Source organism: Sebastes fasciatus, chromosome 3, assembly GCF_043250625.1.
Source record: "Sebastes fasciatus isolate fSebFas1 chromosome 3, fSebFas1.pri, whole genome shotgun sequence".
NCBI lineage: Eukaryota > Metazoa > Chordata > Actinopteri > Perciformes > Sebastidae > Sebastes > Sebastes fasciatus.
In genome coordinates this window covers 22,585,549-22,608,256 of record NC_133797.1, presented here as the reverse complement: position 1 = coordinate 22,608,256, position 22,708 = coordinate 22,585,549, and the positions used below count along the sequence as shown (strand labels likewise).

General features: G+C 41.4%; 1 protein-coding gene across 4 annotated transcripts in view; it reads right to left on the bottom strand.

Moving 5' to 3' along the window:
- The window catches only part of LOC141764413 (protein sidekick-1-like), a 293,487-nt gene that overhangs the window by 33,124 nt on the left and 237,655 nt on the right, over positions 1-22,708 (bottom strand). For all 4 annotated transcript variants that reach the window (XM_074629649.1, XM_074629650.1, XM_074629647.1 and 1 more), the window contains 5 exons: positions 22,444-22,684; positions 19,509-19,624; positions 12,295-12,481; positions 10,442-10,540; positions 5,253-5,447 (listed from right to left, as the gene is read on the bottom strand). In XM_074629649.1, the coding sequence (XP_074485750.1) occupies positions 5,253-5,447; positions 10,442-10,540; positions 12,295-12,481; positions 19,509-19,624; positions 22,444-22,684 (838 nt within the window). The remainder of the gene's footprint in view (positions 1-5,252; positions 5,448-10,441; positions 10,541-12,294; positions 12,482-19,508; positions 19,625-22,443; positions 22,685-22,708) is intronic.

Sequence of the window (22,708 nt, the reverse complement as noted above, 5' to 3'; positions counted from 1 at the left end):
GCTTATATTGCATATGTATGATGGATCTGCAGTATTGACTTTTATGACTTGTGGCTAATACAGTTAAACAATATGGTAATTTTATGTGATGGAAGCCTCACAGTTTAACAACCTGTTACATCCTAGTAAACATATAGGTCGGGCACCTTCTGTTTTGTTAACGTGTAATGTTAAATTGTTTGGTGAGTCTTAGGGTGCTGTCACATCAGGGACCCGGGCCCGGAACCGAGTACACTTGACCCCAAAGTCCAGTTTGTTTAATTTGTGTGAATACTCCGTACCGTACTTGGCCACGGCTCGTAGATCCGTACTCAAGTCCACTTGAAAAGGTGGTCTGGAGTACAGTTCATGTGTACTCAGGTACGGTTCGCATCAGGTGTGAAAACCAACTGTACCAAAAACACGGAAGGGGACTGCTATTTAACGTGCGTAACATTAGCAGTCAGCGAGTAGTTTTGAAAGGACAGGCTTTTTTTCAACCCCGCCGGTCTCTTACGAAATCTGTATCTGCCCGTAGCATGCGCCGATCTCGTCCTCTGAACTGTACGGCCTTTCTGCTCAGTGGGCAGAGAGAGAGACAGCGGGGGGAACGACGTGTAGAGTCAGTTCATTTTCACATCAAACTCTGTAAAAATAAGGGATTGGCTCGACCAAACCAGAGTTGGTGATTGTTGGAAAGACCAACGACGACGGTTTTGGTGCGTTTTATTTTGTTTCTGTGAAGCTTGAATGAAGTGTTTTACGATGCTCTGCCACTAGAACAGCTGTTCTCAACATAAACAAATACACGTGGATGATGACGTAATTGTACTCAGGTACGGACCGACGTTATTAATGTGAAAGCTGAGCGGCAGAGGACTGGGGAGGGGGGCAATCGTACTCGGGCACGGTACGGATCAATCGTACCTAATATGAAAACGCCCTCAGTTAGTGTCTCCTGGTTAATTTGGAATTAAAACCAATTCACCAAGTTTAAGTCATTTCAAGAAACATCTATCTTTACAATTTGATTCCTGAGTATTTGCCCACTTTATCGTCTACTGCCATTTCATGCCTGCCTCACTAACACTGTGTCACTTGTTCCTTGACATCCTCTGTCAGTTTGTTCCAGTATGTTATTTTCTCTTGTCATCGTTCAGTCAAACATCTTTCATGAAGTGAAACCAAAAATAGCACCTGGTCCATATGTAAACACACACAGTAGCCTTCATGTATGGCAGATTAGCCCCTGAAATTCTCCAATTTTGATTATTATTGTGATCAGTAAAATCTTCCTTTCCAATAAATGTAAGTATGGGATATACTGAATCTTCACTTTACGTCAGTTAAAGTCCTCGCTGCTTCATTCTGAAGACATGAAAGCAGTTGATCGAAGCAGGACGAGAGTGAGAGGAGCAGAAGTCTAGACAAGATGAGATAAAAGCACCACGACCTCTGAATCTGAGGACGATAAAAACTTTTTATTTGTTTCTAAATTGAAGGAAAAAGAAGTGCACTCTGCTCATGCACGTCTTCACCTCTTTAAAAGTCAAGTCACCGTAAAAATCAGTTCTTCCTTTCTGGCCACTGACTGTGTGTTGGAGGATTCTGTTCTGTTGCAGGTTTTTAGAGACAAAACTGTCTTAGGAGAGTTACTGTCACTGCTCAGCCTCCTACATCTCGCCATCGGCATGGGCTGTCACATTCAGTGTTTGAGTGTGTTGAAATTCCTGTTATTTTCACAGTTAATACCCTACGATGAGGCCAGCGACTGCTCAAATTAGACGAAATGTTAAAAAAGAAATTAGCAATTAGAAACTGCTGCCCTGAAAGACAAAATTACTATAATTGCAGAGTGCTGATAGAAGTATTGATCAATAGTAATTACTTTGGTTTAGAATCTAAGATTTATGGCTTTCACATCTTGTTTTCTGGCCTGTGCTCTCTCCTTTTGCCAAAAAGCAGACATTCCAACTGCTGCCATTTCAACACAATGCCAGTCTCATTCTCTTTCTCACCTACAAACTGAGCATTTTTCACCCGCCCACAACAGAGCAGAGCGCCATGTGTTGCAAGACAGCTGAGTGTGAAAGGCTGATCGTCTTTGCTGTCTAAATCAACAAATATCAACAGACTGAAAGCCACAATTTTCTTTTGTCTAATAATCTGTGATTTTTTGTGATGATTTAACAAACCTCCCTTTTTTAACTGACTCCTTTTTTGGAGCTCCCGACTCTCATTAAGCCGCCGCAGGAGGGCTAACACCTGGTCATTTCAATATCTACATTTACTGCCGAGCAGCTCTTCCTCCACTGAACTTTCTAAATGTCATTTCTTCTTGTTCTGTACGTAAAATCTCCCGCACCGAAAAGGTCATTTTTTTTATTTTTTATCTTGTGCTAATATTAAGTGCCCAGAAACAAAGGATTCTGCATGTCCAACCACAAACTACTACTTGTTGTTGAAGCACTGATAATCTGTCCGAGCTTCACGTCCGAAGCTCCTCACTCGCTTTCTCTAACTTTATCTCTGCGAGGACTTCACATCGTCGACCACAACTCATTACACCCCGTTAAGTACGGCTGCAGAGATCATAACATTTTTAAATGCTAAACCTTCAGCTAACCTTTCCAGACTCTTCCTGCACTGGCATTACTGTAGAACATGACGAAATATCGTCTGTGACCACTTGAAAGTTAAAGTGAAAAGAGAGCAGAAAATAACCACAACATAGTTGTACTTGTCTCCTGCAATAGACGTTCATGATGGCAAAGATTTTGCAAAGCACGGGTAAAATTAATAACATGAATCAAGTCACTCCTGCTTTAAATTGGCTCATTTACAGAATTTCCTGTCTAATCTGGTTTATTTAACACATTTTATTTCCTTATGCATCATTCTAATTGAATGTGAATTTCATTACCGATTATTACATTGCTTCGGTGCAAATGCCACACGAGATACATGATACTTATATACAGTGGGGGTGCATGAAAAAGGCACATTTACCGGACTAGTCAAAGCTTCCAGGCTTAGACACCCTTATTCTCGTTGAATTATCCAGCAATGTAGAAAAGTCTTTTTTTTTATAGAAGCAAAATGAACACACTTGTTATACTGTTCCATTAGTGTGGGATTCAATACTGTTTCAGAATGTAATCATACTGTATCTCTTTCGATATAAAGAGAGAAAAGAGAAGACATTTAATTTTAATCTTGCGTGCCTCAGTGCGTACACACACTTGAGATGGCAGCTTTGTGTAAAGTTTCTTCATTGTCTCCAAAACTACCCCATCAGTGACCCATCAACCACATAATGTGTGTCCCTATGGGCTTTTTTCATAGCTGATATTTTGACTCAGCATAGCAGGAAAACTATAATATAACATTAATGACGACTCTGTTCCATTTAGACCTTTAGTCATTTTGCGGCTGCGGTATGTCAAAGTGCTGCTGGCCTGTTAAAGGTATTAAAGGCTTTTAAGCAATTCGCTACAACATTAAACATTCATGAATGTCATTAAAGGCAGGGTGAGTGATCTTGAGAAACCAGCAAGAGTACACTAGATTTTTAAAAATGATCCAGCCAAAAAAACGAGCCCAGTGTTTCCAACTCTTTTCCAATGAAAGTAGCTAGCAGCACTAGCTCCAAAAGTCCCTAAATCTAGCGAGAAAGTCACCAAGTCGGCAACACTGACAGTCCGCTGCTTCAGGCTGCACTCCAAAGCCACTCTCCCAAAATTATCATTATGAACGTAAACAACGAACATGGCTTTTGTTAGTACTAACAGCAGTCAAGCTAGCAGCTTGTGGAAGACTCCAGTGACGCGCAATGAGTACACGGGCAGAGTGCACGCACGCAGGCAGGTAGACAGAGAGATCGCTCGTCCAATCATTACATTCGGGCCGAATGAAATGATTGGATGGTTTATTAGTCCTGTGACTGACACAGATACCGGATTTTTTTCTCTTTTTTGTCAGAGCATTTGATTTATTGATTGCTGTCGGGATGTAATGAGAATTTCAACTAATATAACAAAAAAGGTTTCTAAAATCTTTACCAACCCTACCTTTAAGAAAACATCCCCAGGTAATATTTATCAAGACAGAGATCGATGGCATAGCCAAAGGTGTGCCTGTGCCACCCAAAGAAGCAGCTGTCACACGCAAAAATCAAATGCAGAATTAATTTTTAGTTGCAGCCTTACTAAAACGAGTTACTATTACTAAACAAAACAACCCGCCACTATCCATCTGCAGACGTTCTATATTTCTACTAGTGGAAATTGGCAACGCTACACACACATTTAGCAGGAAAAAAGTCGTGAGCAGTCGTTGTGTGTGGCTGAGACCGGGAGAGGCTTCACAGAAAGTTGCCGGGGCCGGTGGAAAACGGAGCGGCTGCCGGCAGCGTCATCTCTTGCTGCATTCACTTGACCTCAGATATCGAAGTTTCACTTTTGTTAATTAGATCGTCCAAAACTGAGGTGGCAGCTGGGGTGGCTGTATTAGTGTTAAAACTAAAAAAAGGGGCCTCTCCATCTTAAGGTCCGAGGCTGAATTTCAGTCCCAGTCTGCCCCTGGATCATGTGGTAAACCCAGTTTTTCTGATGCACACATAGTTTTTCTTTTGGCTATGCTAGTGCAAGAGATAAACTCTCAAAAATTCAGTTAATCTGCTTCATCAGAACTGCGTGGATGTGGTTAGATCAGATTTGATTGACAGTGCTGGCAACATAAGTGAACAACCCCACACTGCCGTCAGATTTCTATTCAAATATTGCTTCACTGTGATTGGTGCATGGAAGAATGTGACATCACCCTTTTCCAACTGAGCCCTGCCCACTTCAAACCGGTAAGAAGAGCACATATAAAAACACAAATAGGAAATCTCTCGTGTAATAAGCAACACTGTTCTATCTTTGGCAGAAAAAAATGTGTGTCCATGTAGAGCTATATCTTTCATTGTAAGCTGAAAATAAGTTTTCAATGAATAAATATCTGAAAGCAGTGTTTGATACAGGTGACTAGATTGAGGGTGGGGACCTTTATCACAAGCCGTTTCTCTCTGTGTGTTATCTGTCACTATATACTGTACTGACATTATTCAGATATGATCTCAAACTGCACAAACACATCCAGCACCTCATGTTTTTGTGGCAGCTTGAGAGTTCAGGTTCCTACTAGATATTAATATATCCATGGCTACTGAAACAGATCTGATAACAAACGAGACACCATGTAAAGCTGAAGTGTATGTGTGTGTCCTCTACCTCTGCGTTCAGTGGTAACAACCAGGGCCTCCTGCTCTTCGCCCCAGCCCACGGCGGTGCGAGCAGTGAGTCGGAACACGTAGGCCTGCTCAGGGGAGAGTCCTGTGACGGTGAACTGTCGAGCGTTGGAGCCCACTTCCACTGTGGTCCATCGCTGAGGGTCCCTGCTGTCCAAGCGGTAGGAGATCTGGTAGCCTAGTGAGGGACAGGCGGAAAGACAGACGGAGGAGGAAGACAGCTGAAATCTGTGTGGAAGTATTGTGTGTGAATGTGTTTCTGTGTGTGTGTTTTTTGTGGCCTACTTTAGATCACAGAGCCCACAGGAATCAAAGACAGCACAATGTGAGATTGGAAAATGCCTGAAAACATAACCACACAATCCCACGTACCACACAACTGAAGAAACACATACAAACAAACACTTTTCTGCCGTTCCTGAAAATGTCCATATCTGCTCTGAAGAGATTTGATTCATGCAGCTGCTTTGCTGTTGGTACCTGTGTATGTATGGAGCTCTTATACTCTATACACAAAGTCATAATTCACACGTCACAGCTCACACACTGACATTCCCCTACACACACACACATTATAAAAACACAGCCTCTCCTCTGTCCCCTTGGCTGTGACCTGCAGTGTACACGGCTTGTGTCTGTTTCTCTGTCTCATGTGCAGTAGGCCATGTAATAACACTAACACCCTTCAACACATACACACATACACTGAAACCACTGATCCCCGACCAAGCTTTCCACAGGCCACTGGCCACTCACAAAGGCTCTCAATATGAAGATTGTATTGCACACCAAATACACACAAACAAGTGTGTGCCGGAGGTTCATGGTAAAACAGTCAGGATGGTAATCTGCTCAGAGGGGCCTAATCTGGTTGTGTGAGTGATAATCTCATCAGATAGTCTGATTGTATATTAATGTGAACGCAGTGTGTGGAAGATTATTGGATAACAGCTAGATAACAAATCCTCTTGCCAATTGGGTCAGAGCAAAGCATTATGTTGTGAACTGAATATCATCAGGACACCGCTGCTATCAGATACACGAGGCTGCATCTGTATTACAAAGTGACTGCATCATGCTAGTGAAAACACATCTCTGTTTTGCATTGAAAAGATGTGACACGTACAGTATATTTCATAGCTTAAAGGGTCAGTGTGTAGGATCTGGCGGCATCTAGCGGTGAGGTTGCAGATTGCAACCAACTGAAAGTCCTCCCGTGTGCCAAGTGTGTAGGAGAACTACGGTAGCCGACGGCAAATGCAAATGGCCCAATCCAAAGCCAGTGTTTGGTTTGTCCGTTCTGGTCTACTGTAGATATAAACGGCTCATTCTAAGGTAATGAAAACACAACGATTTTTATTTTCAGGTGATTAAACACCAAAGAAAACATAGTTATTAATATCGTATTCCATTTCTGCCAATAGATCCCCCCAAGTGCTACACACTGTTCCTTTAAAGGGATAGTTTGGGTGTTTTGAAGTGGGGCAAAGCAATACAGAGCTATGGACAGGGAGGGCAGAATAACGTATTTTAGCCACCTAAAAGAAAGCCTTATCCAAAAAAAATGTATATCCATTTCAGTGTACGATATATTTAGAATATTATCATCGCTTTATCTTGCCGTCAGATAGCCCTTTACTTCCCCTTTGTGATGGGGAAATGTATCTATGCTCTCTCGATCTGCAGGCTCAGATGACAAAAACAGTATAGATACGTTTCACTTTTAATTCAGTTTGCCTTCGAAAAATATTCTACATACACCGTACACTTAAATGAATATACATTTTTTTTTAGGTGAGCTTTTCTTTTAGGTAGCTAAAATACCTTTTTTTCCGTCCCCGTCCACTGCACTGTATTGCTTTGTTCTGGTGCCGCTACTCCGGTCTGTCTCTCCAAACTGGGGGCGTGCCGACCGTCATCTACTATAGGTAATACACTGACTATGAATAAGTACCTCATACAACCCCACTTCAAAACACCCAAACTATCCCTTTAATGCATTAAAAATGTGTATTTATACAAGCTTTTTTTTGCTTTTAGATGCTCCTTGAGCTTGTCTGTGTTAATACAAACCTCACAATGCTACTACAAAGCCTGCTTGAGAGATAGTATATTCTTAGTACTATGACTGTATAACAAAGTACGTCAGAGCTGAAAGCTTGCAGAGCAGAGCGTGAAGCAACTGCAGGTGGTTGCTATGTATTATGACTCCATGTCCCCTCTCGTCATCTCTTCCATTTCTACACTACATACAAATTATATATAATGTTAAATCACATGCATCCGTGCTTAGTATTAGCATCGTTTTCAATCTATGGATAGCTTTCCACCCCTGAGGTGCTTATATTCAACCCCTCCATGTAGGTTTGTTAGCCTTTTCCCTCTAAACTATGACTGAATGATGAACAAAGAGACAATCCATGGGAGTCTAAATAGGGTTTTTCATTCTTATGATCTCAAATGATTTGGTGTTTAATGGATTGTTTTGTACTGCATTTATATTAGATTTTATGTTTAGTAGGCCCTGAAGATGTACTTAAGGCTGAGATTATGAATGCATTAATTGAAGTAAGTGAGAATGATGATGACTTGATTTGCTTTATTAATCTACTCCTGTGTTTACTGCTACTGTTCTAATTTGTGTTTTTTTTTTATGTTTTCCTTCTTGTGTACAGGAAAATAATCATCCATCCATCCCTGATTAAATTGCCACACTAATAAATTGCTAGAACGGCTTTTGGATTTCTGTGTTTAAATGTGCACAACACACACCAGATGTTCAACGAGCCAACGTAGAACGTAGTTTTTTTACCCATACAGCTTGTACAATTATTTAATAGTATACTATTTTTGCAGATGGTCTACAAAAATCTGTTTGGTAAACAGTGCTGACAGGTAGTAATGCTTTATGTGAGGCGACAGGCATCAAACTGCAACTTTGAAATGCCACTGCCAATTAACCTTCACAAAGAGACATTTCCTTTGAGTTTCCTTTGTTGGACAACAGTATACACCAACAGCACACTCAAAAATAAAATGTTTTTTTTAAGTATGCATACTGACTTTTTTGAGTAGGGGAGAGCCGGTACAAAAGTAACGCGGGACAAAAGAAACGCAGTGATTTTCTCCGAGTTCATACGAGTCTGATATGACAAACTACGTCAGAACGTACAGCACACAACACTGACCTGCGGAAAACCACGTTGATACGTTGGGGTGTTTTACCCGGAAAGCTGTTGTGGATCACGTAAAGTAAATTCACTCAAGCAGTATTTTTTTCAATGACAAGTTCTGTTTATTGTTTTATGAGTCATAATGATCATTTGAGAGATTATTTAGTACTTCAACACATCCTGAAGTTTGACATGTCAGAGTTTTTCAGTATAGCCGCAAGTCAGGTTTAACTGTAAGGAGTCTTTGTCAGGACGAAAGTAACAGATAACAATGAAATTAAATTGTGTGTTATTATCAGTAAAGTTGTCTGAATCTGAATTACTGTTATATTTTCTTTTACAGTTATACTGTTGTTGTAAAACATTTGATGAAATTGAAAATTAAATTTAATCTTTTTTTATTAAGATAAGGACATAATATGTTTGCAATCACATATTAACAAGGACATTGTCAGACGTTGTTTAATAAAAACAAGAATAATATATGAACAATTCAAGTTTATACCGTTGGGTTACGTTTGTCCCGATTGGCAGGGTCCAAAGTAACAATGCACAACGTCCGTTCAAAGTCAAATTATTTCGAAGTATTTACACATTTATACAAAATAACACTTGTTATTGATACAAGACACCTGTGATTTGTTGGTCACAACGAAAATTAATTTCTGTCTCTAACGTTATCTTTTAAAATGACGTTTATCTGAAAAGTGTTACTTTTATCGGCTCTCCTCTACTCATATTTGTGACTTCAGTGTATGAACACACTACATACTCAAAACTTCCTTATAATTAATATATAATATGGAATTGGGATGCAGCTTGTGGCTGTAGTATATTCACCAAGAGATCACGTGAAAACACAAATGCCTCACTGATTTGTGCCAAATTAGATTGTGCACCTTCTGTGGACTTGTTTCTCCTCTGTCCACCTTCTGCGCCAATCCCCTATGGGTTGAGAACCCAAGGAGAAATGAGGCAGTCATGAGCACTAAAGAAAGCGGTGCACTCCAGTTATTTGTATCTGCATAGTCTCCACACACACACACACACACACACACACACACACACACACACACACACACACAGACCTCGTACCCAGCAAGGACACAGCAGGACTGCGCGCTTGTGTTTGTCTCTGTGATCGAGAGAGAGAGATTTGCCCTCCCACTCATCCTTCTGTCACAGAGTGGTGTCGCACTAAATGTCCTCCCCCGTACGATACAGTCACACATCACTCACACTGTCCTGCGCGACTCCCTCTCCCACTGAGAGGACAAATACTGCTCCTTTCTCCCCCTTGTGCAACACACACACACCTGTCCCTCCTCTCACCTCCATACATCTCCTCTCTGCTGTCTCTCCCCTTCTGTTCTCTCTGTTTCCAGCTCAGCAGCTTTCACATTCCTCTCGCCTCTCTCTTGCTCTTCATTAATCTGTTCTCTCTGATTCACTGCTGCGAATTGCAGTTTCAGAAACAAGTGATATGTGTGAATCTCAGTGTGTTTATATATGAGGCTATGCATGCATTAGGAAAGGGGTCTTGCTTCAGCAGCTATAATAGCCCTTTTTCCGGGTACAAGCTTGATCACTGACACTCACACACACACACACACACACACACAAGCGTGCGCGCACACACGCACACGCACACACACACACACACGCACACGCACACACACACACGTACATAAACACCAACAAACGTCGGCACTGAAGTGGAGAGAGCTGACCCTTATTTGAAAGCTAAAAACAGAATCAGCTCTTTTCCATTTTACGGCTTTTACTTCCTTCCTTGCCTTGAAAGATCACAGCAGTGTGCGTGTTTGTGTGTGCACTTTTAAAACTGCTCACTCATTTCCTCTATAAGCCGAACTCTGTCCTTCAGCAATTGAAAATAAATCTATTGTCACAACAAGCGTGAAAAAATGGATTATGATTTAAATGTCCTAAAATATCTGGTTTCTCATACGTGTGTGTGTGTGTGTGTTTGTTATTGTACCTAATATGATGCCGTTGGGGTTCGTGGGTGGCTGCCAAACCACCCTAACGGATGACAACCGAACTTCTGGAAACACCATCCTGACAGGGGGGCCGGGGACTGGAGAGAAAAATAGAGAAGGGAGTTGGCAGCAGAATGAAACAGTAATAATATATACAAAGAGCAGCAGCAAAACAAGCATAAAAAACTCCTTCAATACTAGGGGTGTAAGGAAATATCGATACACATGAGTATCATGTTGTGCGATACTGTATCGATTCTCCAGACACTAGAGATTTTTAATTAACCTCTCAAAAATCCGATGGCCTGCCGTCAGACCCGGCCACTATTTGATTTTTCTGAGGTTGTAGAGGGCTCAGTTTTAAAGCTAAAAGTGAAGATACTGGCATCATATGAAACTAGAAAACCTAAGAAATCCATTGATACCAACCATGTCATAGTAGCTTAGGAAGCTAAATAATGCTTCAAACTTACGCACAAAACTGTCATGGCCATTTTCAAAGGGGTTCCTTGACCTCTGACCTCAAGATATGTGAATGAAAATGTGTTCTATGGGTACCCACGAGTCTCCCCTTTACAGATATGCCCATTTTATGATAATCACATGCAGTTTTGGGCAAGTCATAGTCAAGTCAGCACACTGACACACTGACAGCTGTTGTTGCCTGTTGGGCTGCAGTTTGCCACGTTATGGTTTGAGCATATTTTTATTCTAAATGCAGTACCTGTGATTTCCACAGGGGTTCCATGACCTCTGACCTCAAGATATGTAAATGAAAATGGGTTCTATAGGTATCCCCTATAGAAAAATCGCGGGTCTCCCCTTACAGACATGCCCATTTTTATGCTATTCCCATGCTGTTTGGGGCAAAAACCATGCAGTTATTTGCATGCACTATAAATGTGTTATTTTTTCCATTTCTAAAGTGGTGTATTTCTGGTGTGTTCTTTATACTATAGCAGTTTTCCTAAAATTTAATTTAAAAAAATCCCAACATATTGCCTTGCTTACAGTATCGCAAAATATTGAGTCGTTACCCCTGTATCATGATACGTATTGTAACGCCAGATTCTTGCCATTACACAGCCCTACTCAATACTGTCATGAGAAAGAGAGTATCTCAACATTAAGCACTTATACTCTAATAAATCAGTATGACGCTACCAAGGCACACAGATGCATGTGCATATGCTCACACACACACATATATAGTGTCTTATACATTTTTAAGAGGCACTTCTAAAAGACGCAAAATAGAAAATGTAATTTTCTCTCAACCTCACGCCGTTCCTGATAAAAGTACATGTTCCACACCACCAAATATATGTCAGAGTGAGTGTGTGTACTGTATGTGTGTGACTGACAGACAGGATGGAGGTTCATTATACATTGCCGGGAATTGACTTCCCCGCTCTTGTTTCATCCTGAAATGAGAAAAACTTTTCAAACGTGACACTGTTTGATAGAGGATGAGGTGCGAGTGTGTGTTTTTTTAGTGTGTGTGTGCTTGTGTTTCATTATTCAAGGAGACCAGACCGGGTTGCTGCCATGGTCGTATCTGAGGAGATCTGCACACAGTAACACAAATACACACACACACACACACACACACACACAGTGTGTTCTCCATGTCTGGGCTGTGGAGGGGGTCTGAGGGGTGAGCTGAACCCAGAGGATGATCAGTGAAGTGGGGGAAAGACTGTTGGCTGAGCTGACAGCAGAGGTGGGAAGAGGTGAAAAACAGCTAGAGGTGAGAAAAAAAGGCAAAAAGTGTTGAACAAAACTGCTGGATGGAAAGGTCGTGTGATCAGACCGAGACAGAAAGAGAGAGAGAGCGAGAGAGTTATCCTACCATCTTCTTTGGTTCGGAGTAGTATGGGGTTGCTCTGTGGGCCGTCACCCATCCGTGTGTACGCCAGCACCTGCAGCACGTACACCGTGTATTTTTGGAGAGCCCCGAGGAGCAGCGTCACACTCCCCTCTCCTTCTGCCACCTGAACACTGGGGGGACCTTCTGGGTCCTTCTCGCTGTACAACACCTGGACACAGATGCACACAAACAGGCATTAATGTCACACATGTTTCACAATCAATATCGATCAAAAGTGAACAAATATGTGGAGTTAGACCCTGAAATTTAACGGTTTGTCTGTTTGTTTGTTTTTTGTCTCAATACTTTCAGACTGTTGCGACTTGTCTGCAGCACCCAGTCCCTGTCGGTTCCTTCCTACCTCAGATGGAAATCTTTGAAACGGCTAGAATCAATATTATAGTGTTATTCAATATTAACAATAGATCATTGGACCACTTGTGTGTGAATGGTGTCGCTAGTAGATGCACTAATTTGCGCTTCTCTTTATAAAAAATTTCGGCTCCTTATTTAGCTGTCCAGCCTGTATCTTTACTGTTTTGGTTCACCACGCTCATAGTGTTGTTCTTGGCCACTGGTTTGGTTATTTTATAAGGTTATAGTATGTCAGTGTTGTGCTCATGCTACCCCAAAGTGGCGCAGGAATCAGTAATTGCAATTTTAAAGGTGCTAAATACGAGATTGGGAGCATTTCCATTGCCTCCGCACGGCTCTCAACATGGTGGCAGCTCGCGGCTAACAGTGCTGACAGCGCTAACAGTGGAAACGACAGCAAAACTGCTGCTGTATTAATGCTCTGAATATAATATAGAGAACCTTTAAAAAAAGGTCACAGGCACATATTGTTTATTCTTTAAAGGAAGCAAAGTAATATCCTATAACAGCTGGGCATTGTAGTTTTTAGTCACACATTTGGTATAAAAAGTGTATTTGTTGGGGACTATTTTCAGCTGTGGATTTGGTCAGCTAGCGAGTATTTAACACCAGATCGGTGTATGTGGAATTCAATCAAAATACAGTGACCATGCCCATCACAGTTAAGCCAAGTCAACTTTATTTCATAAAGCCCAAAATCCCAAACATGGCTCAAAAGGCTTTACAATCTGCACAGCATACGGCATCATAATGAAGGAACATGTCAGCCAGTGCAACAGTGTGGCTCATTGATGTGTTTTGGACAATGGAGGTCTGTGGCACAGAGGAAACGGCCACATCAAGCTTTGGATACAGAAGCAATGCCTGTTAGTTTTGGTCTTTTCATGGGATTTTGTTGACAATGAGAAAAATGTTGAAAAACAAAATCACCAGACCTATCCTTTAACATCTACTAAAACTGATCCTGAAAATGAAATTACACCAGTGCCCACGTCTAAATAGACACAGCGCTCTTTCACCAGCAACAGGATTATGTGTCAAGAACCGTTTTATTCATTTTCATGAACTCCTTGCCACACTTAAAATCATTTTGAAGGAAATATCAGGTCTTAAGTGTCTAAAAACAGAAATATGTCATATGTCATAAGAAGTGCGTGGCAGGAGGCAGGAGAACTATTCAACATCTACTAGAGGATGGGAGGTGTTGAAGAGCTAGCGCTGGCGGCCTCTTCCCATCTATTAAAATGGTAGGCGTACTGCTCAGCGTGATCCTCAGGAGGGCACAAAAAAACACACAGACGGGGAGTGTGATGTGCTTTGGGCACGGTGGATGATATGACCTGAATTTTACACAACATATTTAAAATACTGGATGGTACTGGTTTATATCACACAGTCACAGCCTGTTTTCTTTAGTAGATTTATGTATTTATAACATAAGCGTGTCCATGATAAATTTCCCTCCTTTTAATGCTTTCTTCTGCTATGCTTTGTTTGGGTGGTGATTAAGAGCTGTACTCAATGCCAGTTTTATATTAGCAAAATATTTAGCATGTGTTTTCTCCATGTTAAATTTTCCTTTCTAAGGACCTTGCGGGGCGCTACATATATGCCACGGAACAAGAAAAGCTATATTGCAAAAGTACAGACAACTGGTGCGTGTCCTCTATTTTTTTTTTTTATCAAACAAGGAAGTGGAGTACATTATAATAAACCCCTGGAGGGTGAGCGTGGGAGTCTAAAAGGAGAGATGTGACTGCCAGTAAGTGGTGCACTCAGGTAAAAATGAGTGCACCTGGCACTTCACCATCAACAGTATTTATCCAGCTTTTTCTTAGAAACCTGTGCATCAGAGTATGTTATATACGTCACCATCGGGGGGTTCCAGCAAGACAGACTTCTTCGACTTAGTTTGGAAATACAAGAAAAAAGATGACGTGGATAGATTGTATACATGTATAGCCGCATGAAGTCATTCCACAGCTGGCTGTCGTGGTGGTGTCCAGCAAACGATGTGGGCTTCATTGACAATTGGAACCCTTTCTGGGGAATTCCTGGTCTGATTAGGAGAGACGGCATTCATCCTACTTTGGATGGTGCGGCTCTCTTATCCAGAAATCTGACCAAGATTGTTGGTGGAACAAATCCATGACAAACCAGAGGTCATTCCAGGACGCAGAGCTGTAGTCTTACACACTTCTCTGCGCTTCCATTAGAGCAGTTACCCACCCATAGCTTAACCCCAAACCTAACTGAGACTGTGTCTGCCCCACCTAAATTAATTAAATCAAAAGTAAACAGAAGAGGAGTTAAACATAATAATCTAATAAAATCTAACACTAGCACTGCAATAAAGCAACAAAACAGGAGAATTAAATGTGGACTCTTAAATATCAGATCTCTGTCATCTAAAGCTCTACTAGTAAATGATTTAATATCAGATAATCACATTGATTTATTTTGTCTTACTGAAACCTGGCTGTGTCAGGAAGAATATGTCAGCCTAAACGAATCCACTCCCCCGAGTCATATTAATACTCACATTCCTCGAGACACCGGCCGAGGAGGTGGAGTTGCAGCCATCTTCGACTCGAGCCTATTAATAAACCCTAAAACTAAACTAAATTATAACTCATTTGAAAGCCTTGTTCTTAGTCTTTCACACCCAACCTGGAAAGCACTACAGCCAATTTTATTTGTTATAGTGTACCGCGCTCCAGGCCCATATTCTGAATTTCTATCTGAATTCTCAGAGTTTCTATCAAGCTTAGTCCTGAAAACAGATAAAGTCATTATAGTAGGTGATTTTAATATTCATGTGGACGTTGATAATGATAGCCTCAGTACTGCGTTTATCTCTTTATTAGATTCAATTGGTTTCTCGCAGAACGTGCATAAGCCCACTCACCGCTTTAACCACACCCTCGACCTTGTTATGTCATATGGCGTTGAAATTGAACATTTAATTGTTTTTCCACAGAACTCTCTTTTATCAGACCATTATTTAATCACTTTTGAATTCTTATTACTAGACTATACACCATCAGATAAAAGTGTGTACACTAGATGTCTATCCGATAGTGTTGTAGCTAAATTTAAGGAAGCGATTCCATCAGCATTAAATTCAATACCATGTCTCAATATAACAGAGGACTCGTATGTTAATTTTAGCCCTACCCAAATTGATCATCTTGTAGATAGTGCTACAGACTCACTGCGAATCACACTTGATTCTGTTGCCCCTCTAAAAAAGAAGTTAGTAAAACAAAGGAAGTCAGCTCCATGGTATAACCCTCAAACACGCAAATTAAAGCAAGCATCGAGGAAACTGGAAAGGATATGGCGTTCCACCAAACAGGAAGAATCTCATTTAGTCTGGCAAGATAGTCTTAAAACATATAGGAAGGCTCTCTGTGATGCCAGAGCAGCCCATTACTCATCATTAATAGAGAAAAATAAGAACAACCCCAGGTTTCTATTCAGCACTGTAGCCAGGCTGACCGAAAGTCACAGCTCTATTGAGCCATGTATTCCTACAACCCTCAGTAGTAGTGACTTCATGAGTTTCTTTAATGATAAAATCATAACTATTAGAGACAAAATTAATCACCTCCTACCGTCAACTGGTACCAATTTATCCTCAAACTTAGGAACCTTAGAAACAGCTGTACAACCTGATATATATTTAGACTGCTTTTCTCCTATCGATCTCCACAAATTAACCTCACTGATCTCCTCATCTAAATCATCTACCTGTCTCCTAGACCCCATCCCAACTAAACTGCTTAAAGAAGTTTTACCTCTAGTAAGCACCTCTTTACTGGATATGATCAATGTGTCTTTACTAACAGGCTATGTACCACAGTCCTTTAAAGTAGCTGTAATTAAACCTCTTCTTAAAAAACCCACTCTTGATCCAGAGGTCCTAGCCAACTATAGACCTATATCTAACCTTCCCTTTACCTCCAAAATACTCGAGAAAGTAGTTGCCAGTCAGCTGTGTGACTTTCTACAGAACAATCATTTATTCGAAGATTATCAGTCAGGATTTAGAGTGCACCATAGCACAGAGACAGCACTAGTGAAAATTACAAATGACCTTCTAATGGCATCGGACAAAGGACTTGTCTCTGTACTTGTCTTGCTAGATCTCAGTGCTGCTTTCGACACCATTGACCATGACATCCTATTACAAAGACTGGAACATTTAATTGGCATTAAAGGAACTGCACTAAGTTGGTTTAAGTCCTATTTATCAGATCGATCTCAGTTTGTACATGTCAACGATGAGTCCTCCATGTACGCCAAAGTTAGTCACGGAGTTCCACAGGGTTCTGTACTTGGACCAATTCTATTTACCTTATATATGCTTCCCTTAGGCAATGTTATTAGAAAACACTCCATAAACTTTCATTGTTATGCAGATGATACTCAATTATATCTATCAATCAAGCCAGACGAAACAAACCAGTTAACTAAACTTCAAGCATGCCTTAAGGACATAAAAACCTGGATGACCTGCAATTTCCTGATGTTAAACTCAGACAAAACTGAAGTTATTGTACTAGGCCCTGAGCACCTCCGAAACAAATTATCTAATGATATAGTTACTTTAGATGGCATTGCCCTGGCCTCCAGCACCACCGTAAGGAATCTGGGAGTTGTCTTCGACCAGGATATGTCCTTTAACTCTCACATAAAACAAACCTCACGGACTGCCTTCTTTCATCTACGTAACATTGCGAAGATCAGGCACATCCTGTGTCAAAATGATGCAGAAAAATTAGTCCATGCATTTGTTACCTCTAGACTCGATTACTGCAATTCCCTATTATCAGGCTGCTCCAATAAGTCTCTTAAGACTCTCCAGTTGATCCAGAATGCTGCAGCACGTGTTCTGACTAGAACTAGAAAAAGAGATCATATTACGCCTGTATTAGCTTCTCTACACTGGCTGCCTGTAAAATCCAGAATAGATTTTAAAATCGTCCTCCTGACCTACAAAGCGCTAAACGGTCAGGCCCCATCATATCTTAAAGAGCTCATAGTACCCTACTACCCCACTAGAGCACTGCGCTCACAGAATGCAGGGTTACTTGAGGTTCCTAGAGTCTCCAAACGTAGAATGGGAGCCAGAGCCTTCAGCTATCAAGCTCCTCTTCTCTGGAACCAGCTCCCAGTTTCAGTCCGGGAGGCAGACACCGTCTCTACATTTAAGAGTAGGCTAAAGACTTTCCTCTTCGATAACGCTTATACTTAAGCTGCTATAGGCATAGACTGCCGGGGGACTTCCTATGACACACTGTCATAAGGAACTTCCTATGACACACTGAGCTCCCCTCTCCTTCTGTATATACTCATGTCCCATGTCCATGTTGTTACTAACTTCATTCCTTCCCGGGAGTCCTTGTGCCTCCTTGTCTCGCAGCTAACCGTGGAGCGGGGTCACACCTGGAGTGAGGTCATACCTGGAGCGGGATCACACCAGGGAGTGAGGTTATACCTGGAGCATGGGTACACTTGGAGCAGGGTTTCACCTGGATCTTGGTGGTCTCCGGTATTGTGGCTGCATCTGCTGCCGCGTCGGTGCCTGCTTGACACCAACTGCTACCATCCCTAATTAACTACGTCTGTACGAGGGACTACCAATGCTAACGAGGGATTTCCAACACCTAATGACAATGTGGCAGCCTGGAGAATAACACTTCTCAATCACTGCCAAAGACATCAAGAGCTCCCAGCAAGCATGCTGATGCTGCAGGAACCAATGCACGGGCATCGATCGCAGGGACGTCCCACACCAATACACATGGACGTACTGAGGAGAGATGCTGGACAGTGCTGGCTTTCCGATAGTTGTATTATCACTCTTTCCATCCACCACTATTGGTTTTGTGTTATCAGCCCTACTTGTATTAGTTATTACAGCTGCTAGACTGCTATTGTGGCTGCTTCTATATCTCTCTCTCTCTATCTCTCTCTCTCTCTCTCACTCTATCTATCTGTCCCCCCAGCCGGTCTCGGCAGATGGCCGCCCGCCCTGCGCCCGGTTCTGCTCAAGGTTTCTTCCCAGTAATCGGGGAGTTTTTCCTGGCCACAGTGCGCTTGGTGGATCCTGTTGGGTCTCAAAACTATGGTGTACGGTCATAGACCTGCTCTACATATAAAGCGTCTTGAGATAACTTCTGTTGTGATTTGACGCTATACAAAAATAAATTGATTTGATTTGATTTGATTGTAGGCTATGTTGCTTAAGTGGGTCACAAGTCTGGACTTAAATACTAATGCAGAATCTCCAGCGCATATTCACACCATGCATGAATACTCAACAAATCACCATCTCTTGCCTAAACTGCAGTTTATGTTTACTTCAAACGAACAAAGCACTCCCCAAAACCAAAAGGCTTTATGGATTATTGTCCACTTCTCATAAATGAATAATCCAGCTATTGTTTCGACTACAACATGACACCAAAACTGCTGTTTTATGAAAGGGTATTAAACATTAAAGCCTCTCTCATATGCATGTGAACAGTTACACACACGCCCCCAGACATACTTACTGTAACCGGGTGCTTTTAAAAGCAGTAATGTAGGAAGAACAAACTAGAGCAGTTACAGGCTATTACGTCATATTCGGCTTATATTAGATTTGTTTTTGTGTGTTCATCTCTCTGTGAATGTGTGTGTGAGAGAGAGAGAGAGAGAGAGAGAGAGAGAGAGTGTGTGTGAAAGTGTTGGAGGAAGTGATAATGGGCTGAGGGGGTCAAGTGAGAATGCCAGGGTGTGTATGTGAGTGTGTGTTTGAGTGTTTTATACACCTTGTATCCAAGTATGACTCCGTTCTTCTGAGCCTGAGGGAGAGCGAACCATTTGAGCAGGATCCTGGTGGAACTCACGGCCTCAGCTGACACGTTCATCGGAGATCCAGATGGAACTAGAGAACACACACACACACACACACATTACAACATTACAAACAGTGGACTGTCATTCTACACAGACCAAGTATGGACCACTATTTCTAGTAATTCTGAAAAAAATTAAATAGAATTTTTTCATTTAAAGGTCCAGTGTGTAGTATTTAGCGGTGAGGTGAGGAGACTGCAACCAATTGAAGCCTCTCCCGTGTGCCAAGCGTGTTGAAGACATACGGTGGCCGACGCGAAAACGTGAATGTCCCTCTCTAGAGCCATTTGGAGCAGAGCCAGTGCGTAGAGTGTGTGTGTATGTGGGAAGTGAGTAGTGAAGCAAGAGAGACAGAGCGGCGGCAACGGGAGCGAGTAACGTTATCGACTCCGGCCCAAGCAGGAAAAGTTAACGGAGTTTGGTTTGTCCGTTCTGGGCTACTGTAGAAACGTGGTGGTGCAACATGGCGGACTCCGTGGAGACGACCCGCTCCCTGTGTAGATATAAACGGCTCATTTTAAGGTAACGAAAACACAATGATTCTTGTTTTCAGGTGATTATACACTAAAGAAAACATACTTATAAATATTTTAATTCCATTTCTGCCAATAGATATCCCTAAATGCTACACACTGTTCCTTTAAAGTATTTTTTCATCATATTTTTCAAATAACATTTAAAAAAATGTTCTACTTCTTTGTCACACAGGACTCAAATTGTATGCTGAGCTGATGAAAAAAATCAGGAAACACAGCAACCTATATTATGTGCAGCAATACACTCGGTAATCAGGGTTGTATTTAGGGCTGGGCAATATATCGATATATTGTTATCATGATGAGAGACTAGATATCGTTTTAGATTTTAGATATCGTAATATTGCATAAGTGTTGTCTTTTCCTGGTTTTAAAGGCTGCATTACAGTAAAGTGACGTAATTTCCTGAACTTACCAGACTGTTCTAGCTGTTCTATTATTTGTCTTTAGCCACTTAGTCATTTTATCAACATTACTGATGATTATTGATCAAAAATCTCATTGTGTAAATATTTTGTGAAAGCACCAATGGTCAACCCTACAATATCGTCACAATATCGATATTAAGGCATTTGATCAAAAATATTGTGAAATATCACCCAGCCCTTGTTGTAAATATTACTGAGAAACAGTGAGCAAAATTACACAGATGTGTGCTCCTGACAGGATTAAATTCACTGCATGCGATATCAAAATCAATGAAGCTCCCCTAGAGAAATAAATGCCCTGCAAATAGGAGATGACATTTGTGTTATTTGTTGTGATTTTATAGCATAATAAAAGTTTGGTTAACTCAGTATGACATAAACAAAACTGATTAATTAAAGTATAAATAATTTAATGACCCAACAGTGCAAACCCTGCTGGTGCCACTTCATGCAGTTTTTCTTTAATATTCTGAATTTGGAGACATGAGCCACAGTTTTGAGAATATGTGAAGCAAACATCAAAACAATCATTCAATTAACAGAATCCCATTGTGTCGACAAAGAAAATGATGTAACAAAAACATCCTCATTAAAGACAGCAAAAAGAAAAAAGTAACCTCCGTGACAGCAGTCATTTAACACTGATAACAAAATTGATAATAGATATGACAAAATATATTAGGCAGTCTGTTTATTGCTCCATATATTTATATCAGGCTAAAGATTTATTACATATTATAGATAGCCAAAGACTCATTTTATTGGATGATTTTTGTAAACGCCCCAGAGTGCAGGATGAGTCATCAATCATTTGAAGCTGTTTACAAGAAGAGAAAAGACAGGGATTTTGATGTAAAATTACTCTAATACTGTTTCTTTTTTTCTTTTCTTTTCTTTTTTACATAATTTTGGCGTATAACGAGAAGTAAATGAACAATTAGCACAGGGGCACAGGATTAAAACTGGGAAAATGTATTTTTTAATTTCACGGGGACTTTAAGTGATGTCGTCAAAGATCCATGACCTATGTGACATCTTGATCTCTTGTGTGATTGGGATCTGTCATGAATTATGTGTTTAACTTCTCATTGCCACGCTGAAAAACTATGTTATATGGTGAATTTGGTGGGAAAAACAGACTTCCCTGATGGGACTAGAGGCTCTCCTGAACAGCAGCACTTCAGTCTGATTGAACATCACACTGTCCTGTTATACATAGTATAAAGACACATATTTATTGACCAGTTCAAGAATAAAAATAGTTATTCTATATGAACCTTTCATCCCAATACTGTGCATGAAATGATGTGTGCGTGTGTTTGTGTGGCCAAGACTTAACAGTCAAATGCACAACAACTAACACAATTTACATTTTAATACAGAGGGGCTTGAAGGGCAACACTGATTTAAAGCGTGACCAACAGTGGACCTCCAAAACGTCCCCCGTCGGCTCCCCGGTTCACTGTTGATGAATGTGTAACAACGCCGAGGTCCACTGTTGGATAGGTATGTAAGTGCACCCATGCGCACGCACACGCCAGTGCGTGCGCATACACACACACACACACACACACACACACACACACACACACACACACACACACAGCTTAGTGAAACTTCACTCTCTGAACCAATCTTCGATTTTATCTCAATCATCTGCCCCTCCCGCTCCCACTCTCAGTCAATCTTCCCCTCACTGAAATAGAGGGAGAGTGTAGAGGGCAGAGAGAGGTGGCAGGATGAGGGGGGACTCAGGGAGGTAATCGGGCACTTTATTCCTCATCCATCTGTCTTCTTACTGCCTACTAATACCATATTGGCCAGACAGCTCTGTTGGACACTTGCAAACAGGAAACTGGAGTGAAGGAGGTCTGTGTTCCTACCAGATTCTGCGGTGAGTGCGGCGACAGTGTTGCTCCACGGTCCAGGTCCTATGGAGTTGTAGGCCTGTATCTGAACCTGGTACTGGGTCCAAGGATTCAGGCCCTCTACTGTGGTCTCACTGGTCCCCCCTGCTCTCTCCACATCCTCTGTTCTGTCCTCCCCCTGGCCGTCGGTCCTCCACACTCTCAGCCGGTATCCCACAGTCTCTGGACTACTGTTGTACTCTGACTCTGGAAGAGGCTGGAGGGTAACAAAGAGAAAAAA